This window comes from Rhincodon typus, chromosome 17, assembly GCF_021869965.1.
Source record: "Rhincodon typus isolate 14 chromosome 17, sRhiTyp1.1, whole genome shotgun sequence".
NCBI lineage: Eukaryota > Metazoa > Chordata > Chondrichthyes > Orectolobiformes > Rhincodontidae > Rhincodon > Rhincodon typus.
The window spans coordinates 18680918-18702204 of NC_063348.1; the positions used below are offsets into that span (position 1 = coordinate 18680918).

At 40.2% G+C, this 21287-nt stretch overlaps 1 protein-coding gene across 1 annotated transcript in view; it reads right to left on the reverse strand.

Annotated features, from left to right (window-relative positions):
- LOC109937249 (acyl-CoA (8-3)-desaturase-like) overlaps window positions 1-8848 on the reverse strand; it is a 36936-nt gene extending 28088 nt beyond the window's left edge. Inside the window, exons 1-4 of the mRNA XM_048607168.1 lie at window positions 8496-8848; window positions 2801-2911; window positions 2136-2333; window positions 1180-1281 (exon numbers count right to left, since the gene is read on the reverse strand). Of these exons, the coding sequence (XP_048463125.1) occupies window positions 1180-1281; window positions 2136-2333; window positions 2801-2911; window positions 8496-8678 (594 nt within the window). The 5' untranslated portion in view covers window positions 8679-8848. The remainder of the gene's footprint in view (window positions 1-1179; window positions 1282-2135; window positions 2334-2800; window positions 2912-8495) is intronic.
- Between the last annotated feature and the right edge of the window lie 12439 nt (window positions 8849-21287).

Consider the following 21287-nt stretch of genomic DNA (forward strand, 5'->3'; position numbering starts at 1 on the left):
TGACAAGTGTCATCACAGCGGCATGGTGGCTCAGTGGTTAGCACTGCTGCCTCACAGCATCAGGGACCTAAGATCAATTCCAACCTCAGATCTGTGTGTAGTTTGCACATTCTCCCCTTGTCTGAGCAGGTTTCCTCCGGGTGGTCAAGTTTCCTCCCACAGTCCAAAGATGTGCAGGTTAGGTGGATTGGCCATTCAGGGTACAGGGATAGGGTGGGTCTGGGTGGGCTGCACTTTGGAAGGAATGTGGGCTTGATGGGCTGAATGGCCTGCCTCCACAATGTAGTTATTTAATTTAAAAGACCTGTCCTCACTGAACAGCCAGACAAGCAAACGTTTGGTTTTTCTTGATCAGCGCAAAGGATGATCTGATTGGCCTCCACATCTCCAGACTAGAGTAACTTCTCTGTTCCCTAATCCAAAAGGCACTGAGGCCACTTGCAATGCCCCTACTATTAAGTCAGCAGAGATCCAGAGATTTCCACCTATTGGGGATCAAATCTGGTCTCAGCCACATGAAGCTCAGCCAACCAAAACAAGTTAATGAGACTGCATGTTCTTTGGCATTATTTCAAGTCCCTTTGGGTAAATTGCAATGGGACAAGTGTACAGTGCAAACAACTACAGGTAAAATTGGCATTAGGTCTGTGTATGTAGAAAATTACAGGCATTGATAGGGAATTTGCATGGTCAGCGTTCAAGAAAGATAGACAGCAAGAAAAATGGTGCATGAGAGACTGACACAAATACATGGACAGCAAGAAAGAAACGGAAGGCAACATAAAAAAAAACAAACAGCAGCTGATCAGAAAGAGACAACGAGGGACAGAAAATAAGATGGAAACAGGGGGAGATGAGCAGAAGTAAGTCAGGAATTTCATTGTGGTTTCATTGCATGATTTTGTGAGATGTTTTCTGGCAAAATTTCTTGAAACAGTTTCCCAGCCTTGGAGATCAAAAAGGCACATAAGACGGGTGGAAATGTGAGGAGAAATAGATAGAGAGAGAGAGAAAAGAAAAGAAAGCATGAGAGCAATGATTAGACAGAGATAGTAAACATAGGACAGGAAGTGAGAAGTTAGAGAGATACATACTACCGGAAAAAGATTGTTTGATACAGGAGTTATGGTAGATTAGCAACATTGTAGTACAGTAAACTCCACATACAGTGTGACTCACTTTCAGGTGGCCAATGATAAATTTGTGAACAATATGGTTCCACTTGGACTTGCTAAACACGGAGAGGTGTCCAAAGTCATGCTGTAGCCAACCACCCTGCGCCTGCAATCAAAACCATAAGAGTGCACATTACAAACAAATACCAAGAGCACTGCATAGGTCATTGCAACAACTCTCATCAACTGGGACATCCATGCTACCTTGGCCAGTCTCAGCCATACCAACTTAAGATTGAACTAAGTCTTCACACTAATTACGGAGAGCAGAACATTCTATGTTGGAATCCTGATCTTTGATCAGCCTGATCTGAAATCTGTTGATTAGGGAATTGATGGCCTGTGGTATTATCACTAAACTATAAATCCTGAGACCCTGGTGATGTTCTGGGGGCCTGGGTTCATATCATGCCATGGCAGATGTTGGAATTTGTATTCAATAAATATCTGGCATTAGCAGTCTAATTAAGACTGTGAACTCATTGCTGCTTGTCAGAAAAACCCAACTGGTTCTCTAATGCTATTTAGGGAAGGAAATTGCCATCCATACATGTTCTGGCCTACATTTGACTCCAGACGCACAGCAACATTAACTGCCCTCTGGACAATTAGGAATGGGTAATAAATGCTGGCCAGGCCAGTGACGCCCTCATCCTGTGAAGGAACTAAGACAGAGGACAGCCGTACCTGAAGATATTGGGGTAAGTTATCAGCTGGGACATACAGAAATCACTAATCATAGTGACTCATCAAACATAATTTATGGCAGCTCATAAGGTAATTGGTGTCTACTTGATTCACTGGTGACCATAGCTTGTTAAGATTATATAACACACACAGATGAGTCAGGCCGAGTTATGCATTTCCCACTTCATGTATTAGATAGTCCCACGTAACATGACAGTTAGATTCCTACAGGAGGAATTTACCCAGTTATGCACATGATAACTGCAAACCCACCTGTACAATGGCCAGAAGAGCTGTGCTGATCATAAAGGGGACAAAGGAAGTACCAAAATACCACAGGGTGAGCCATGCCGCAGCATCGAGGAGCAGTAGGTGTGCTAGCATTCCAGCAAAGAACAGCTTGTTCGGCTTGAGGAGGTTTGTCCTTTCCACAAGCGCACGTAGCTCCTGGAAATCCTCTGTTATCAGTTTCTGAGAGTGAAAGAGACCATGAGTTTTAAAAAGAAACAAGCTGCTTAGCAATGTGAGTGGAATCTCACTTTGAAGAATCATTGCACATTGAGAAATTAGTGCTGCTTTGCATTTTTAAATTGTATAGAAAGAAAAATGCCAGCAGTATTCTTGTAAATAATGTTTAAAGTAGGTAACTATTATCTGTTTGGGTGTAAACAGGATAGCAATTGTAAGTCTGTCTTAGAAATTCATAATGATAGGAACAACACAAAAGGTAGGAGGACGTGTATTTATATATAGTGTATTTCATGACCTCAGAATTATACAAAGCACTCTAGACAATAAAATACTTCTGGGATATTGTCGCTATTGTATTGTAGGAATGCACACATCAAGATTCTACATACAATAATAATCAAGCTATTCTGTTTAGAGAAAACAGTCTTGAATTGTTCTGCAGAACAGTGACTGGAGAAGGTACTCACACTTTTCCAAGATTCCAAGCTGGGCTGGTCAGGAGCAAGCTCTCCAATCAGCAGTGAGTTCAGGTACTTGCTCACCAGTGACTTATCAATGTGGAAGGCAGTGAAAGGATCCTAAAGAAAGAGACCAGAAGTTATTCATAGTAACACACTTTATTTGTGGCAAAATCTGTGCAAGATTTGAAAATGTTCCAACATTCAGGATTTTTTAAACAAAGAGAAACCCACAATGGAAGTTTAAATCCAATCATGCAGGACATCACTATGCTTAAGAAGAATAAGATTGGACATGAGGACGAAGTGGCTCACAAACATCCTCTCAAGGACAATTAGGGATGGATGCTAAATTCTGGCCTAGTCACAATATTCACATCTCACAAATTAATTTCATAGAATTCAGCATACTCTGCACTCAGGGAATGAAAGTGACAATGGATTACCGAGGCAGCACAGAAAGGTGGAAAAAGACTAGCAGCTTCAGAAAGATCAGTGAAATTAATCAATAAATCCACACACACAAATTAGGTCTCAGGTCAGACCATCAGTTGTTTGTTCCAATCCAGTGAAGCAAAGGAAGGCGAAAATTTAGCAACCTGTTATTGATAAAATTAAGTCTGTCGCAGGGGTTAAAATAAATCTCATATCCAGTGAAGAGTATAGTCAACAACATAAAATAGACAGGGACATACTGCTTACATCAAGCATTATATTACAATTAAAGCATTTTATTATTGGATGGCTAAAGCAGAGAAACATTATTTATAGCGCAGGCATCACTCTATACAGGCAGGAGCTGGGTGAGATATTCAGTTAGTTATAAAGGCATATCCCCACAGTCCCAAGTCCTGCTCAAAATACAAACAAAAAATAAGAGTGGGCATTCTGTCCTTTGAGCCTGATGTACCGTTCAATAAGATTTGGCTGATCTGATTTTAACCTTAACTCTACATTCCTGCACACCCCTGATAATCTTTCACTCCCTTGGTAACCAAGAACCTATCTGTGCCTGAAAAATATTTAAAGATTCAGCATCCACTGCATTACGAGGAAAGGAAGACAGTCCAAAGGCTCTCAACCTTCAGAGACAATTTCTTTCCTCATGTCTATCTCAAATGGAGTGCCTCCTTATTTTTAAATTATGACCCCTCGTTCCAGATTCTCCCACTGGTGGAAACATCCTTTCCACATTCAACCAGTCATCTCCTTAGGGCCACATATGTTTTAGTTAAGTCACTTCTGACTATTCTAAACTCCAGAGGATACAGGCCCTCTCTGTCTGCCTTAACAGGAAAGGCTGATCTGCTTATTCCACGTACTAATCTAGCAAACCTTCTCTGAACTATGGTTTGGAGACAGGATTACAACCTGCTACACTCCATCAGCATTGCTCCTTGACAGGTATGCAGGATCTGTGAAGTTGCCCTATGTTTAAAATGGTTCGACATATTTTATAACTTCAGTATATGTCAATGTCTCCTGCTTTATCAATGAGAGCAAATAATTTGAAGACTCTTTTTAAACAATCACTAACTAATTATCTAACAGTGCTGTAGATAACACTCTCAACAGGAACTAAACTATTGGTTGTGATGAACTTGAATAAATTGTTTTTCACTCAATTTTTAATTATAAAGGACGACAAAATAAATTTGACCTGAAAAATTGCTGAATGTATATGCAACTTAAAAACTGGTGTCAGATCCTAGTAAAATGCTAATGGTTATTTCAGACATCCCAGTACACTGGGGACTTCAGACAATTGCACATTTAAACTTATTGATTTATTCATTTCAATAAAAAGGTAATTTGTACAATTGCACAGGGGGAGCTGTATAAACAGAAACTGTACAAATATACCCAAAGCAACTATCACAATTTTAAATAATCAGAAATTCTGTACAAATCACTCAGAAAAGCAAAACCCCACATAGTTACATGAATGCAGGGGTGAGATTTGTGTTTGTTGGAAAATTAACACAAATTGCCCTTCAAGTTGCCAATGCTTAAGTTTTCAGTTCACTCTTTTGCTAAAACACATTTGCAAAATCACAAAAGTGAAAATTTCCAGGAAACAGTACAATTGGGCATAATGGTAGAATACTACTTTTTTTCACTTTGCACTAAAACATATTCAGTGACGTATTTTGAATGGTAACCCAGTCCAGTTTTACTGCTGCAGTCAGAAATACATTTGTGACAAAAAACCTTTAAATAGAAGTGTCTAATCCTCCACCTGTAGAGTTACCACATTTTAAATTACTTAAAAAGAAACTATATTGAGCTACTAATTGTATTAGTTTACCTCAGATTTTAGTAATAAAATATATTTCTCAATATGCAAGATTTTTAAAATCTGTCTATCAATGCCTGTGTAACTCCTTGAAGATCCTCCTCTAACAGTGATGAACAGACACGATCAGCAGAAACCTGTCATCTTTACTATTTCAAGTTAGGCGTGTGGCAGGGTTTGTGGGTAGGCTAAGTTTGGATAAAATTATTCTTAAATCAGGAAAAACAACATAGAAATTTGATTCACCCCTGATATAATTTACACTTGAGTTTCCACGATATTTGCACTGGTTTGAGCAATATCATCTGGTTTGTGCTGATAAAATTGACATAAAATAATATTAGCCTTAGGGAACAAAAACAGAAAGCTCACATGGAGTCCTCCTGAAGATGTACATATAAAGTATTCTAATTGCTAATTTCAAATGTCTAATAGTGAAGCATAATGATTCAATAAGGAATCTTGGAGTAGTGCATAAACCAACAGACAGGTCGTACTGTAAAGGGTTCTAAACCGCTTCACCAAACACCATACTTGTCAAAAATTAAAATGAGCAAACTGGGAGTGGCATTGATACAGGCAGATCCCACCTCAGAATAGGGGGAGATATCCTCTGTCATTCTCCATTGAAAAACTACTGAGAATATAGAGTTTCATGAAAGCAGGACAAACTTGACTAGAACTGAGTTTAGTCTTTCATATTCATTAAACGGTGGCCAATCTTTTAAGGTCTGAATGATCCAAGAGAGCTATAAACAAACAGAAGAAAAATCTAGGGCAGCACAGTGGCTTCGTGGTTAGCACTGCTGGCTCACAGTGCCAGGTTCAATTCTGCTCTCAGGCAACTGTCTGTGTGGAGTTTGCACATTCTCCCTGCGTCTGCATGGGTTTCTTCCCAGTCCAAAGATATGCAGGGGAGGTGGATTAGCCATGCTCCACCTCCCCTGCACATCTTTGGACTGGGAAGAAACCCTTGATGTACAGTCTAGGTGGATTAGCAATGGGAAATGCAGAGTTACAGGGATTGGACAGGGGGTTATGTCTGGGTGGGATGTTCTTCAGAAGGGTCGATGTAGAGTCAATGGGCCAAATGGCCTGCTTCCACACTGTAGGGATTTGATGATGATGATAGTTATACCCCAAACCAGGGAAAGAGACACTCCTTTACAGATAGCTACTCGGCTGGTTCACTTTTGAACTGTGACTACATACTTGCAAAGTACCCTAATTCTGGGAACAATTGTGCTTACAGTTGGATAGACAAGTTTCAGATCACATAGGAGTACTTGTAACCAAATTCTTTCTCTTTCAACCTGTGTGGAAAACAGCTTCCAAAAGAAGAACACAGCAGCTGTGTTCCCTGACTTGAAAGCATTGACGTTTCGAAGACATGCCTTTGATCAGTTGTTACAGGTACAGAGTAATGGTTTGAGACAGACAACTAATTCCAGGTAATGTTATGCAATAAGCTGGACGTTGAAGGTGTAGGAGAATGGGCTGCCTTAGAGATGCATAATAACTGTGATTATAACATTTTCACGAATTATTCATCTTCAGCAGTCTCCAGCCCATTCATGTATGTAGATATCATCTGCTTTCGCTACAAGAGATGAGATTGCAAAAATGATGAACACAACTTGAAATCAAAGCATATACCATTAGAAAAAATGTTTGCAAAGACTATATCACCATTCCTCCTCCTTAATAATGTTAATGCTTAAGCCAAACTCAAAATGTTACAAATGGGGAGCAGCTGGAACATGACCTACCAATATGTTTAAGAGTAACTGTAGGTCAGACACCTGCCTACAAGGAAAATTTTACCAAAGTAGATTTTAAAAAGGGCAGAAATTGCTTTTGAAATAAATTTGAGGATACAACTTGAGGAGCTCAAGTGCAAAAATGCACAACTTGTTTTCTACCTCTGCTAATTAGTGGAAGAATATTGCACTGCCTGAGTACTTAAATTATTTGCACAAATACTAGTGAAGTTAAATCAAACCTTGAAAGTAATAATGCTATTCGGCATACCAACACCAAACAATTAAAAGTCTGTCAAATATCTATATTCTTAACATGAGGTGTCATATTGCAACAAGTAAATTCTCAAGAGAAATCAAATGCCACAATTACTATTTTTCAACATATTTCAATTTTCCCATACTTTTCACTACGGGCTCATTGGAGGCAAATGTGGATGGAGTTGAGTTACACCCTCAATACGAAACTTTTTCCCCATTACCAAGTTTGATGAGAGATAGATTGACTTCAGGCTGTTACCCAATCTCCGGAAATTGCTTTAGATGTGGACTGATAGAACGGGTGGTAAAAGGACATTCTTGAGGACTCCAGAAGTTCTTCTGAGTAGTCATGGTGCAGTTTTGTATGTCATACATCTACTGAATGGCTCCTCAGTTTCAGAGGGTCTACAGGAAAGGCTTATCAGCTTCCACAATGCTGATCCTAAGGCTGCGGGATGACCAAGTCATGTACCACCCAACAGTTTGATACTTCTCAAAATTTTTATGTATTGCTTGTGCCTTGAATCCTATTCTCAGCCTTACTGTAATACTTCTGCATTCTCAAATTACTTTTTACCTGTTGATAAGAGATCTTCATAATTGCCAGTACCTATAACATTTTTTTCTATGAATTCTCCCAGTACATTGATTTCCATTTTTCTCCAACACTAAGATCATTCCTTAATTGTTGATCATTATTCCTGATGTTTCTGATCTGAGATCAGTTTTTATCCCAGTCGTTGGTTTTGTAGTATGTGATCATCAATCTGTCCCTTTAAGATTGATCGATCTTTTATTCTCTTTTGATTCTCTTATCAGTAAATGTTGATCCTATTTGGTTCAATAATTTCAGATGGTCACACTCCCTGATGATCACTACTGACCTGGGACAGTCAGTCAAAATGAATCTTACTTCAATGATTGAAGTAAGTCATGTTTGTGATAGGGAAGACTGCCTCTGCAAACGTGGAATGGACTGGCCATACCATGTGATCTTCAGTGACGGATGATTTATTGTTAAGCTTGAACTCGCTAGTCAACGCATATTACGCGTTATGGTTTAGATCACAGCAAAGTCGGTCCGGTTGTAAAGCAACTTTTCTGCTTGGCGAACCTTCAGAAAAATCCAACACGTGAAGAACACTCTGCCATGACTGGTCAGTGAGTGACATGTTTTTCTGCCTTATTCACTCTCTCTGACCATTGATCAATAACTTCACCCCACCATCTTTAAAACAAAGGTCCTCGGGAACCTGACGTGGTACTACATGAGATGTTGTCAGTCTCTGATTGTCGCTCACACATTTCGTTTTCCCTATTGGTGAGTGATTACTTGGATTATTGAATCTCTCTCTCACCCTTATTGCTGTTAAAGCTCCATGCTTACCGTAGCATCCTGCCCCGCGTAGTGCCCGATCACTCGGGCCCCTCCCGGGTGCCTTTTGCTGAACTCGCTGATATCATAGACCTTCCTGTGGATCACCAGCCAGCGGTCGCTGCGGGTACAGTGCTTCTGCACCTCGTCCCAGGTGAAGAACCTGTCCCGACTACACTCCATACTCGAGCCCATCACTTTCTCAAGCCTGTTCCCTTCCACCCGCTCTGTGCCTCAGCCTCTCCCCGTTTTCCCCCCTCACTGCCCAGTCGGCTGGTATCTCAGACCGGGAGCGGTTTGCTGAATCCCTAACTATATCTCTCTCCAGCCCACTCTTTGCACCTGGCTTTCTCCCCAATTTCAGAACCACATCCAGCAACTGTGGCTGGGAACCCGCCCCTCAGCGACCCATTGGATAGTGTCCACATCAATCACAACTACGTTCCAGAGTGTTTGGCTCATGAATCTGTCAATCATACCTACGGGTTCCCACGCTGCTATTGGTGGATATCCTGGGCGGAACCAAACTATGCTCACATTCTATTGGCTGAAAGAGGCGCCAATTCGCCACATTCCAAATACTATTGGCGCCTGGCAGCGGGTCTCTCCTCACGCGGTTTTTTCATTGGTCACTGCACAGACAGCAGATTCACCATTCACCAAGATTCACTAAGGGCGTGAGCGGAGGGAGGGGGCTACTCTCTGTGGCTGGCAACCAGCATCAAACAAACAGCCAGAATCAAACCTAGCTCAGGTTGTTAGGAGACTGAGGCCCACCGACTGCTGAGGACGATCCAAATGCAAAGGCTGCAATCGTCCTTCAACTTCCCCCCCAAATTAGAAAATAGATGTTGAGAAGTCAACTCATTTATCTCTTATTCACTTCTGCAGATGACTTCAGTTTATGTCTCCACACTCCCTAGAACCGTGGCAAAGATTCAGACAGTAAATTCGACGCGCCGGCCAATTTGTCAAAGTAAATCCCACAACAGCTTTACAGGTATCAGTGCAGAAATCCATGAGTAGCAGAAATCACCACGCCGGAGTTAATGACAGAAGAGGAGCCTTGCGGCCACATGGCTTTGTAGTTGAAAAGCAACGTGTTAAACGTTGGAATTTGATATCAAAATGAAATGCTGTAAATAAAAGAGAGAGAAAATACGTTTTGATGTTTCAGGTGGGTAACCTTTCAACAAAGACAGGCATTTGAGTAATTTTGGGAGGGAAAGTACGCACTTGGGAGAAGGGAGGGGAAGAGAACCAATAAATACGCAAATACGTAGAAGGCGTTGACAGGTTGGATGACTTGATAGTGCAACGCTTCAAAAATGGTCGAGATAAGATGAACAACCAACCGGAAACAAAATACAGGGTTAGATCGATGCGTGAGGAATAATCAGCAGTAGTAAGTAACAAATGTAACAGACCATAAATCAAAAGCCCGAATAAACAAAACACATGCTGCTGTGGTGTGGTGTTTTAAAAGGGTCATACGCCTTTTATGCCTCTAAGCATTGAGGCAAATTCTGCTCACATTGCAAGATAGTGAGGCTGTGGTTAAGGTCTGAAGTTACTACTGTCACTTTTCGAGTTTAAAGTGACAACGTTCTCCTGCATTCCTTTCATCCTACTTTCTTTAACAAGATGCTGGTGATTGCTAAAATAAAGAAAAATGCTGTGAATCTCTTGATCCTGCTTTCCAAATGGTCAAACCCTTATTTCATTCTCCCACAAGGCACCTCATTCAGACTCTGTTTCCTTCTGTTCAGCATTTCCCCTTTACTGTCAGTCTATTCAATTCTGGAAGTCACACAATCAAATTGAATGATCATTTTCTGAAATGATGACTAGACAGTTATCAGGAACAAGATCACTTTGTCTCATGCTCCTCCGTAACTCAGGGGGGCTAAAACTGAGCCACAGTGTTTCAGTTAAGGGATGTTGGCATGAATCTGGCACCAGGGACTTTTTAGCTTAAGTGGATGAGTTATACTCGAATTAACCAACCATGCAGTTGTCCATGAAGTTAATTGCATAGAGCTTCCATAATTTCTATATTTCTCCCTAATTTCTCTTTCAGACAGGCAATTTTAGTATAAATTTGTATGGTTTTGTGTAAGGTCATATTTAAACCTGACTTTAATTGGTAACATGACCATATCAAATTGTCAAAAATGAATATTAGAGTCTGAAATGCTACCTTATAGGGCTCCTTGAAACTGAAATTATTGAAAACTCATGTTCCTTCCTGACTCCAACCTGGGTTGGTCCCATGTCTATGATGATAATATGTTTATTTGGTACTATGATTAGACTGACCATATATCTTGAGTGACTTGTGTTAAATCAAACTCATAGTTAGGGGAGAGAGTGAGAAGCAGATGAAGGAAGAGTTGGATCACTGTTTGGCAGTTGGAGTGAATGAAACAGTGAGAGAAAAAGAAACATCTGTTGGTGTAGAATAGCAGGGTAGGAATTCTCAGCCTCAGGACACAAGCATATACTCAGTTTTATTTTTATTAGTATTTCATAATGTAATTACAGTCTGAATTTTACTGATGGTGATATCAGCACACATGTTTAATATAATCATGTATTTTGTCTACTATTTTTATGATGGTAAAAATCAGCTTGTTGACTAACAGACAAATGTTATTTAAATACTTAAATGCTAAAAAAAAATTAGTTTTCTAGAATTACCATCAGTATTTTCTAGAATTATGTAGATAAAACATATTTTGCGTTGTGTAAAACTATCACTGAAGCAAAAATAAGGCATATTCCGAGCTCAAGTTTTTTTTTCTGTATCTGTTTTATGACCATCCCCAGAACATGTGATGTCTGTATCACATTGCTTACACCCAAGCTCTAGTGTCTTGCTTATCTATTATTGGATCTGAGGCTTCCACTTAGACTTACATACCTTGCCCATGCACCGATTGCTAGTTGTGCTTCATTACCTTGTTGCTCATTAAGGGACATGGTAGCTGGAGGATGAAAATAGATGTGTGCCACCCTGTGCAATAGTAGACCAATTATATAATTCTATTCCTCAATAAATACCATTCAGCCTACAATCACCTTTGTTTCCTTCCAATCATTCTTTTGTCACCCAACAGGTCATTCTCTGCCAGTGGTATAAGATTACTGAAGTGTTTTAATGAGTTTTCTTTTTCTGTGGAACTTCACCAGGTGACTGCTGGTCTTGCTGCCCTCTTCGGTCTTCTGCTGTGTTTGTTGATAGCAGCCTGAGTTTCTCCTGGTGTACATTGAGTTAGACCCTTCTGAGCACTTCCAACTCCACCTTTTCGACCAGGCAAATTTGCTAGTAAATGTAAAAGAGCACAATGTTTTCCTGAAATTGGTAACGTTTCTATTACAAAGTTATCAACTGCTTGATTTCCCCTTGCTTTGACTGCAGAGATTTAAAAAAATGTTACATTTTAGCATTCTGTATAAATTCTCTTTTTTTTTGTCGCCTTTCATTTTAAAGACAAACAGTTACAGTCTATAAACAATGTTTCTGTTTTGGGTTACATGATGTGATTTATGTCAACAGAAATTTTCTAATGTAATAAATTACTGATTACTTTTGGAATTATACAAAGCTGCACATCCTTAAAGCATACGCCATCTTGTTATAAAAAATATAAACAAGTGTTTTTTTCCCAATAGATTGTATTTGCAACATAGAAATTTAAGTAAGAGACCTATATTTCCTCTGCATGGGTACTTGAGGACATTCTTTAATAAAAAATCATTCATGGCATATAAGGTCAGCATTTATTGCCCACCCTTAATTATCATTGAAAGGCTGATGATGATCTGCCTTCTTGAATCATGGCAGTGTTGTGCATACATTCATGGTGCTGTTAGGAAGGGAGATTCAAGTTTCTGCTTTCCTGATGTGTTCTCTATGCTCAATTCTCAGTAGTGGTAGTCAAGGTTGTGGGAACAGTTGGGTGGTGTCAGTGATTGATAAGTCAGTCGTATAGCCAGGAACTAGATTAGGTTTAATCCTTTTTTATTCTGGGATAACTATCTGGATAATTAAGTTGGATTCTTCTGCTCCTGTTTTGTATGCTTGTATTTTTGAAGATTAATTTAGTTGGAGTTCCACAAGTAATAATCCAGAAAGGTTTGAGAACTACTGCTACAAATACAAGTAAGTGAACCCATAATCAAGTCAATGCTTTGTAGTCCTGGGACATTCATTCAAAAGTGCTGGTGGACAATTAAAAATGATTGGAGCAAAGAACATCCCCATCCTCAAGGGCTGTGGAGCCCAGAATGTCAGTAAAAGAAGACAAAACTAAAACATTCACAGGCTTCTAAATACTGCTATCAAATAGTACTTATGCACCAATAACCTGCTAAACATAAAAACTAAGTTTCAGAGCTGAGACTGGCTTGAAAACAGAATTCAACCGAGTGTGGCGCCAAGATCCCATATAAAACTGAAGTCAATGGGGATGACAGCAAAATTCATCCACATGATATTTAGCACAGAGAAAGATGGTTGTGGTTGTTGGAGGCCAACTATCTCAGCCCCACAACATCAGTGCAGGAGTTCCTCAGGGTGGTGCCCTGCTAAGAATTATCTTCAGCTGCTTCATCAATGACCATCCCTCCATCATAAGGTGAAGTGGAGCTTTTCACAGATAGTTGCACATTGTTCAATTCTGATTGCAATTCCATCAATGATGAATCATTCCATATCTCCATGCAGCAAGACTTGGATAACATTCATGAATAGTTGGCATATGTGTTCTGTCTTTAGTTTATTTATGTTAGGTATAGTTGATATGACAGACCATCTCAGAGGTCTTGGATGTACATCTTGTTCCATGTGGAGACTCCAAAACATTCCAATGTCTTGAAAGTGCCATATACAGGAAGCACTGTCAGCTGAAGCAGTTCAAGCTTAGGGATTTTGACCTTGATTAGGCAGCTAGCATCATTGTTATGCATTTATGATGTAAAATCTTGCTTGGATAACATGATTCTTGCTGATCACCTCCTAGCTAAGAGTGTGGAGGCAGTGGAGGAATGGATGACTTTGAGACAAAGAAGAAGGATATGGCAGGTTGTCCAGCAGTACCCTGAGTAAATCTCATGCTCCAATCAGTATCTCATTCTGAATACTGGTTAGGAAGAAAGTTTCTAGGGTAAGATAGCCAGAGCCAAGTCCACAATATCATAGTTGGCTCAACTGTACAGGAGCAGCGAGGAGAAAACTCAAGAATGCATTAGTGTTCAATAGTAAGAGGTACAACCACAGATGAGATAGCGTCCTTGGTGCCAGGGCCCAAGATGTCATTGAACATCCGTCAAGCAGTCTGATTCACATCAGTCCCTTGATTTACAAAGATGGTTGCGGTTCTTGCAGGCACATTTTAGAGAAGTAACAAAGAGATCAGTAACAGGGCCTGTGAAGCAGTAATCTATGGATTAATCTCAGTGTCATGCATTAGTTTTTAAACATTTATTCTTTGTTGGGATATGAGCATTATAGACGAGGTCAGTAATTATTGGCCTTCCTGAATTCGCTTGAGAAGACAGTCATGAGTCACCTCTTGAATCACTGCAGTCCATGTGGAATAAGTATCCCCACAGTGCTGATACGGATAGAGTTCTAGGATTTTGACCCAGCAACAGTGAAGGATCAGTGCTATTGTTCCTCGTCAGGATGGTGCGTGATTTGGAGGGGGACTTGCAGATGCTCATGTCTTTGTCAGTCTAGGTGGTGGAGATCACTGGGCAGGAAGGTATTGTCAACGAACACTTAGTGAGTTCCTGTGATGCATTTTTAGATAGCACACACTGTGAACCACTGTGAATAGTGATGAAGAAAATGGAACCACATCCATCTGTTTCAACGTTCAATCAGGCGGGACTCTTTGACCTAAATTACATCAAGCTTATTGAGTGTTTTTGGAGCTGCACTCATTCAGTTAAGCCAGAATATATCATCATATTCCTGACTTGTGCCTTTTAGCTGCTGGATGTGCTTTGCGGAACATTACGGAGAAGGGGGGGGTTAGATGAAAGATAATCCCTGATATTCACTTTATAAGTAACATGTAACAATTTATTTATTTAACCTTAACAGTGAATAAATTAACAGAAATGCTAACAAACCAAACAATTCCCCCTTAACTACTAACTATTCCCTAACTGAACTAAATTCTATTGGTATGCTGTTCCAATTAACACAAGTCCCACTTATATAAACCCAAATAATAAGAAAATAAATTAAAACTTAGTTTCTCAAAGTCTACATGCCTTTCTTCTGTTGTTCTCAACTCATAAACGCCTTTCCTCCACTGATCCAGCTGTCAGGGTATTTTGTCTGTGAAGTCTTCTGTAAGGATTCTTAGCTAGAAATGCTGTGCTACAGGTAGTTCTGCTACAACATGTGTTTTGTTAATGTGAATTGGCTGTAATGCGATTGATGAATACTGGATGCTGTTTGGATAATGCAAACTTTCTGCTGTGTAGGGGTATAGCAATTTTCTATAGTGATTTCCTCTGGCGATTTTCTTTAGCGTGATTTTCTATTGTGTGAGGTCATGTAAGAATGCAACTATCGCGTTTTAGGAGAACTACCTGTACCTTTTTAGAGAGCTTAGCACTTTCTTGTGAGAGCTAGATGCTTATTTCTCAGATGGCACTTTGTTCTCACCGGATTTTTAAAAAACCTCTCCTTATATACGATATAGCATATGGTATATAGCATTGGTCCGACCACCAGATTTAAATTCAATTGGCTTTCAATCACTAAGTGCTTGGTTTAAATTAACTGGTTAATTCCAGCTAGTTGCCAAAACATCAAAATAAGCCTAAGGTTTCCAGTCACACAGCCAATTGATACATGTTTCAATTTCAGAACTGGCTGTACATCGTCAGCTACATACAGACCCTTTTTTTGTCTGTATAAATCTGTAAGCTTAGAAAAGCACTTTACCTCTTAAAGAAACCATGCACTCTTCTCCCTTATTTTTTTAAACAAACAAATTCTAGTTTCCTGCCTTCCAATTCACGATTACTCTACACAACTTCGTAACAGGAATCAGTGGGTGAATTACTCAACACCAAATTTCCAGTAAGTGCAGAAACGAGAGGATAAATCAGGTGAATGCATGGCTCGATAAGCGGTTTAGGAGAGCCAGCATTATATTATTAGATTCTTGGGGATTAGGATCTTATTTTGTGGGGGTGATGTGATGCATGGAGAGTCTGGACAAGTTGATACTTGAGATCTAGGGTCCATGTCCTACAGGGAATATTTACTAGAGCTGAAGAAGAGGATTTACACTAATTTTTAGCAGGGGCATGGACACTAGGATGTAGTACTAAAAAGGAGGATGGAGGTATACAAAAAGGATCAGGAGAAACAGATAGTATTAGAATAAGAAATTGTACAATATTACGTTGAAAAGATTAAAAATAATTACTTTCTATTGATGTCTTCGCATATTACAATCCAAGCTAATTCGCTGTCATCAGCCCAGATAAATTATCTACAGAACTGGGAGCAACTCTTAGTCAAGTGCATACTGACAGAACATGCAAACTGGTCTGTCTAATGTTAAGAGACCAAACAGAGGTACGCAACTGTAGAGAAGGAAGCATCAGCAGTTACATGGGTAGTTAATGATTTACAGACTACCTCATGAGACCGAAATTTCTAGTAGTGAAGGATCACAAGCCTTTGATAATATTATTGGGATCGGAATAAATCTCAAAAATGCCTCTAGACATTCAAAGATTCAGACTCAGGCTGTTCAGATCTGACTACAGGATAGTCTATGTTCCAAGCAAGGCATAAGTAGCAGCAGATACAGTATAGAGAGCAGAATGTATCGAGCAGAAAAAGAACATATTATTCTTGTAAAGGAGGAGAGTTCTATTGTAAGCTATAACCAACTCTTCACCTGCAACTGAGGGCGAATTTGGACAAATGCATGCAGCTGAAAAATGTGACAAGGACTGCACAAAGGTCACACAGCTCTGTCTGCAAGTTCAAAAGATATTCTAGCAGACCGGGTGCTGAAAAAAAATACCATGAGTAGGAACAACACTAAACAATATTGGAAGACTATGGTGTATGACCGTAGAATGGTTATACAAAAGTCGATGTGCAGAGAAATCTTGCAGAAACTCCATGGAAACTCCATCTAGATACATAACAACAACACAAAAATCAATGTGGTCACCAGCATTTTGAAGGACAGTTTGCCAGCAAAATGTTGATAAAGCTAATGATTTTGTGAAGACTTCCGGAAAAGCCATGGGAAAGACTAGCAACAGATTCATTTGATTTTAAAGGAAAGATGTATTTAATCTTCATCGGCTATTATTCAAGGTGAAATGCCACCCACAGCAGAGAACTGAAAAGGATCTTTGAGATACAGTTTCCCTGGAGAATTACTATCAAACAATGGAATTCAATTTTTTGAATGAAGATTTTAGGTTGGAGACAGGGATCAACCAGATGACATGTTGTGCATTCTATCCTTAGTTACACGGACAGGCAGAAAGAGCAGTTAAGCCATTAAAGTCAGAGATGTATAAGAATCCAGACTGGGAATTAGCTCTACTCATCTACAGAACAGCATCATTGCACTCAGTTAAAGAGCAGCTTCACTGAATAATGGGTACTCATCTGCTGAATTGTTAATAGGGAGGAGATTAAAAGTGACGTATCCATTTTCAAACCCAACCTAAAGCCAAACAGAACTTCTCAAAACATTAAGAAAGCAGGAGGGTGGGTGAGGTCTGGTCTAGCAGGAATGGTAGCACACCGTTCAGGTTGGGTCCAGAAGTGAAGGGTTTCAGGGGACTGTGGAAGTTGGTATTGGGGGTGTGTGGTGTAAGTATGGGTAATTTGAATAGTTACTCAGGAATTCAACTATGTGTTTAATAGTCTAACTTTTTAACTGTTACTATTAACTACCTTAACTATTTAGCTTAATTTCATTAGAACTCCATAAATTTTGATTTAAATGGAGACTTTCGGACAGTTGCATGTCATAATCTGTTATGATGGTGACACTGCTGCATCCCCACACACAACTCCCATTTACAATATGTTGGAATAATGACTGTCTGAACAGTGGAAAATCCAGGCCTGTGTAAGAAAGTAAAAATAAATTACTAGATTAGTATACACCAAGTGGAGATAAACTTGGTGGGGGATGTGGTATAATGAGAATCATGCAAATCATGATAACATGATTCTGACATCTGTAAGAGAGAAGACAACAGTGTAGAATAAGCATGTGAAGAGATAAATTGGGCACTACGACAAAGATTTGTATTTGATAACCTACAGATGTAAATATAGGAGTGTTATGAGTCTTGCTTTGTGATAAGGAGCAAGTAGCCTCAGGAAGCATATATGTACAAAAACTCACAGCCCAAAATACTGCAGACAGGTATCTCAATGTGCAAGTGGCAGCTTTGGCTTAAAGAACAAAGTAATGCAGTATTCCCATGATTTTGATTTTTTTTTTCAGGCCTTTGAAGTATACAGACTGGTTTGGGTCATGAATCCATATCTTGCACTTTTTACCTGGTCAGCTTCATTCCAGGGATATACATGGTTTATTCCCCCTTAATTATCATGGAGTTGAGCCAACATTTTAAAGTGTCATGGTTCAATCCACATCAAAGGTGCTGTGAACCACAGTCTTCATGAGAGAGTCATTTGATTGACAAATTCAGAAGGCCATCCTAATATTCCTTATGTCAGGTAATGCCCCTCTGGCTAATCCCCATGGCCCTCATATCTCATGCTAGGCCATACCCTCCATTCATATCCCATGGCCCCTCATACCTCTTGAGGAATCAGTAGATGTGTTGTATTTGGACTTCCAGAAGGCTTTTGTAAAGTACCTCATAAAAGGTTGTGTTGGGGTAGTATTTTGTCGCAGATAGAATTAGCTGTTGGGCAGAAAACAGTGAGTGCGGATAAAGGACAACACGGTATGGAGCTGGAGGAACACAACAGGCCAGCAGCATCAGAGGAGTAGGAAAGTTGATGTTTTGGGTCAGGACCCTTCTTCAGAAATGGGGAGGGGGAAGGGAGCTGGGGGGGATCTGGGAAATAGAGAGGAGGGGTGGGTCTGGGGAAGATAGGTGGGATGGTGATAGGTGAGTGCAGGTAGGGAGTGGTGGGGATTGGTCAGTGGGATGGGTGGGGCGGATAGGTGGGAGAGAAGATGGATAGGTTATGTCAGGTCAAGGAGGCGGGGTTGAGAGGGAGGCTTGGACTTGGGATGAGGCTCGGGGTGTGGGAGATTTTTAAACTGGTGAATTCCATGTTTAGGCCATTGGGCTGTAGGCTCTCGAGGCAGAATATGAGGTGTTGCCCCTCCAGTTTGCATGTGGTGTCATTATGACACTGGAGGAGGCCCAGGATGGACATGTCATCCAGGGATTTGGAGGGGGAGTTAAATTGTTGGCAACTCGAAAGTGTTGTCGTTTGCCATGTACAGAGCGCACGAAATGGTCTCCGGGTCTGGGTCTCACCGATGTAGAGGAGGCCACATCAGGAGCAGCGGATATAGTAGACCAAGTTGACGGATGTGCAAGTGATTTACCTGCACTCACCTATCACCATCTCATCTACCTTCCCCAGTCCCACCCCTCCTCTCTCCATTTATTTCCCAGCTCCCTTCCCCCTCCCCATTTCTGAAGAAGGGTCCTGACCTGAAATGTCAACTTTCCTGCTCCTCTGATGCTGCCTGGCCTTCTGTGTTCCTCCAGCACCATACTGTGTTGTCTCTGACTCCAACATCTGCAGTTCTTGCTATCTCTGATTGGGGATACGGTTCTTTTTCAGGTTGGCAAACTGTAACCAGTGGTGTTTCACAGGGATCAGTGCTCAGACCGCAACTGTTTATAAATATATATTAATGACTTGAAGAAAGAAAGGTGAATGTACCGTAGCCAAATTGGCAAATGACTCAAAAATAGGTGGAAAGGCAAGTTGCGAAGAGAATACAAACAGTTTGGAGAGATATCGAAAGGTTAAGTAAGTGGGCAGAAAGTTGGCAAGTGGATTATAATGTGGAAAAGTATGAAGTTTTCATTTCTGAATGGAAGACAAAAGAACAGACTGTTATTTAAATGGAGAAAAACTGTAGAAAGCTGCAACACAAAGGGATGGGGGACATACTTGTGCATGAAACAGAAAGATAAAACACAGGTGCATCAGGTAATCAGGAAGACTTAGTGGAATGTTGGCAGGTTAGGGTTTGAAAAGAAAAAGCAGTCACAATAATTTTGGTGGTGGGGAAATGAAAAAATTGAATTGAACATTGGCCATCATTTCAATGGAGCTGGAGTATAAGTATAGGGAAGTCTTACTCCAACTGTGGAAGGTGCTGGTGAGATGACGTCTGGAGAACTGGAAGCAGTATTGGTCCCATATTTAAGGAAGGGTATTATTTCATTGGAGGCAGTTTAGAGAAAATTCACTAGGATGATCTCTGGTATGGAGGGATTGTCTTATGAGCAAAGGTTAAACAGGTTGAGACTCTACACACTGGAGTTTAGAAGAATGAGAGATCATCTCATTGAAATATATAGGATTCTTAAAGGCTTGACAGGGTAAATGCTGAGAGGATGTTTCCCCTCATAGGAGAGTCTAAGACCAGAGAACATAGTCTCAGAATAAAGGGACACCAATTTATGGATGAGACAAGGAGAATTTCTTCTCTCAGAAGGTTATGAGACTTTGGAACTCCTTGCCACTGAGAGCTGTGGGGACAGGTCTGTGTGTATAGTTAAGGATCAGATAAATAGATTCTTGATCAGTCTAGGAATCAAGGACCATGAGAAAAATGCAGGAAAGTGAATGTGAGGAATGTCACCTCAGCCGTGATCCCATTGAATGGCAGAGCAGGCCCAAGGGTCCAAACAGTATAATCCTGTTCCTGTTTCTTATGGTTTTATGGTCAAAAATATAAATCCAGACTAGAGTTGAAGTATAAAACTGGGATATAACACAGATGTCAGGGAGCTAAAACAAGCGAGAATTGCATTAAACATAAAAATGTTCAAAGAGGAAGTGAAATGGGAAATAGGAAGGGCAAAGAGAAAGCATGAGAAAAGACTGATAACCAACACAAGAAGTAAACCAAAAATGTCTTATAGGAATATAAATACCAGGCATGTGGTAATAGGAGGTACCAAAAGAAAGTGTTCCATTATGTATTTACAGAGGATCAGGCTGAGAACTGTTGTTGTGGGGTGTGCAAAGGGCTCAGTGAGACTTGGATAAATCATAAAACTTAAAGGATTGAGTCCTGATTGATGGAGATTATTGGTAGAGAAGTGGAGAATGTGTGGTTAATTAAGCAGTGGATCAGGCTAATGGTCCTGCTAATAGAATATGCTATTTTAAGATGAACTTACTCACCTATACAACTTGAGTTAGATCTTTAATTTCTTTTCTGCAATCCAGCCTTGTCCTTGAAGCAACACTTGTGGCATTGGTCTCTGCACCTTGTTGTCCAATTGTCTTCTGAGCAACTACCTGGAATACCTCCAGTCTCCTGCAGATACAAGATGTCCCTTCTTCTCTCCACCTCTTGCACCAATGCAGTGCACACTGTCCTACAAGTTCCTCAAAGTATAACAGCACAGGTTCAGTTTCCAAATGACTTCCAGCAATGCTTGCAGCTACATGTCCTTTAGGAGTTACAGGCTAACTATATGTAGTTCAGCCACTCATTCTATCAGGCCCCATGCAGATTCATGTCACCAATGAATAGCATTGTTAACTGTTGGGTA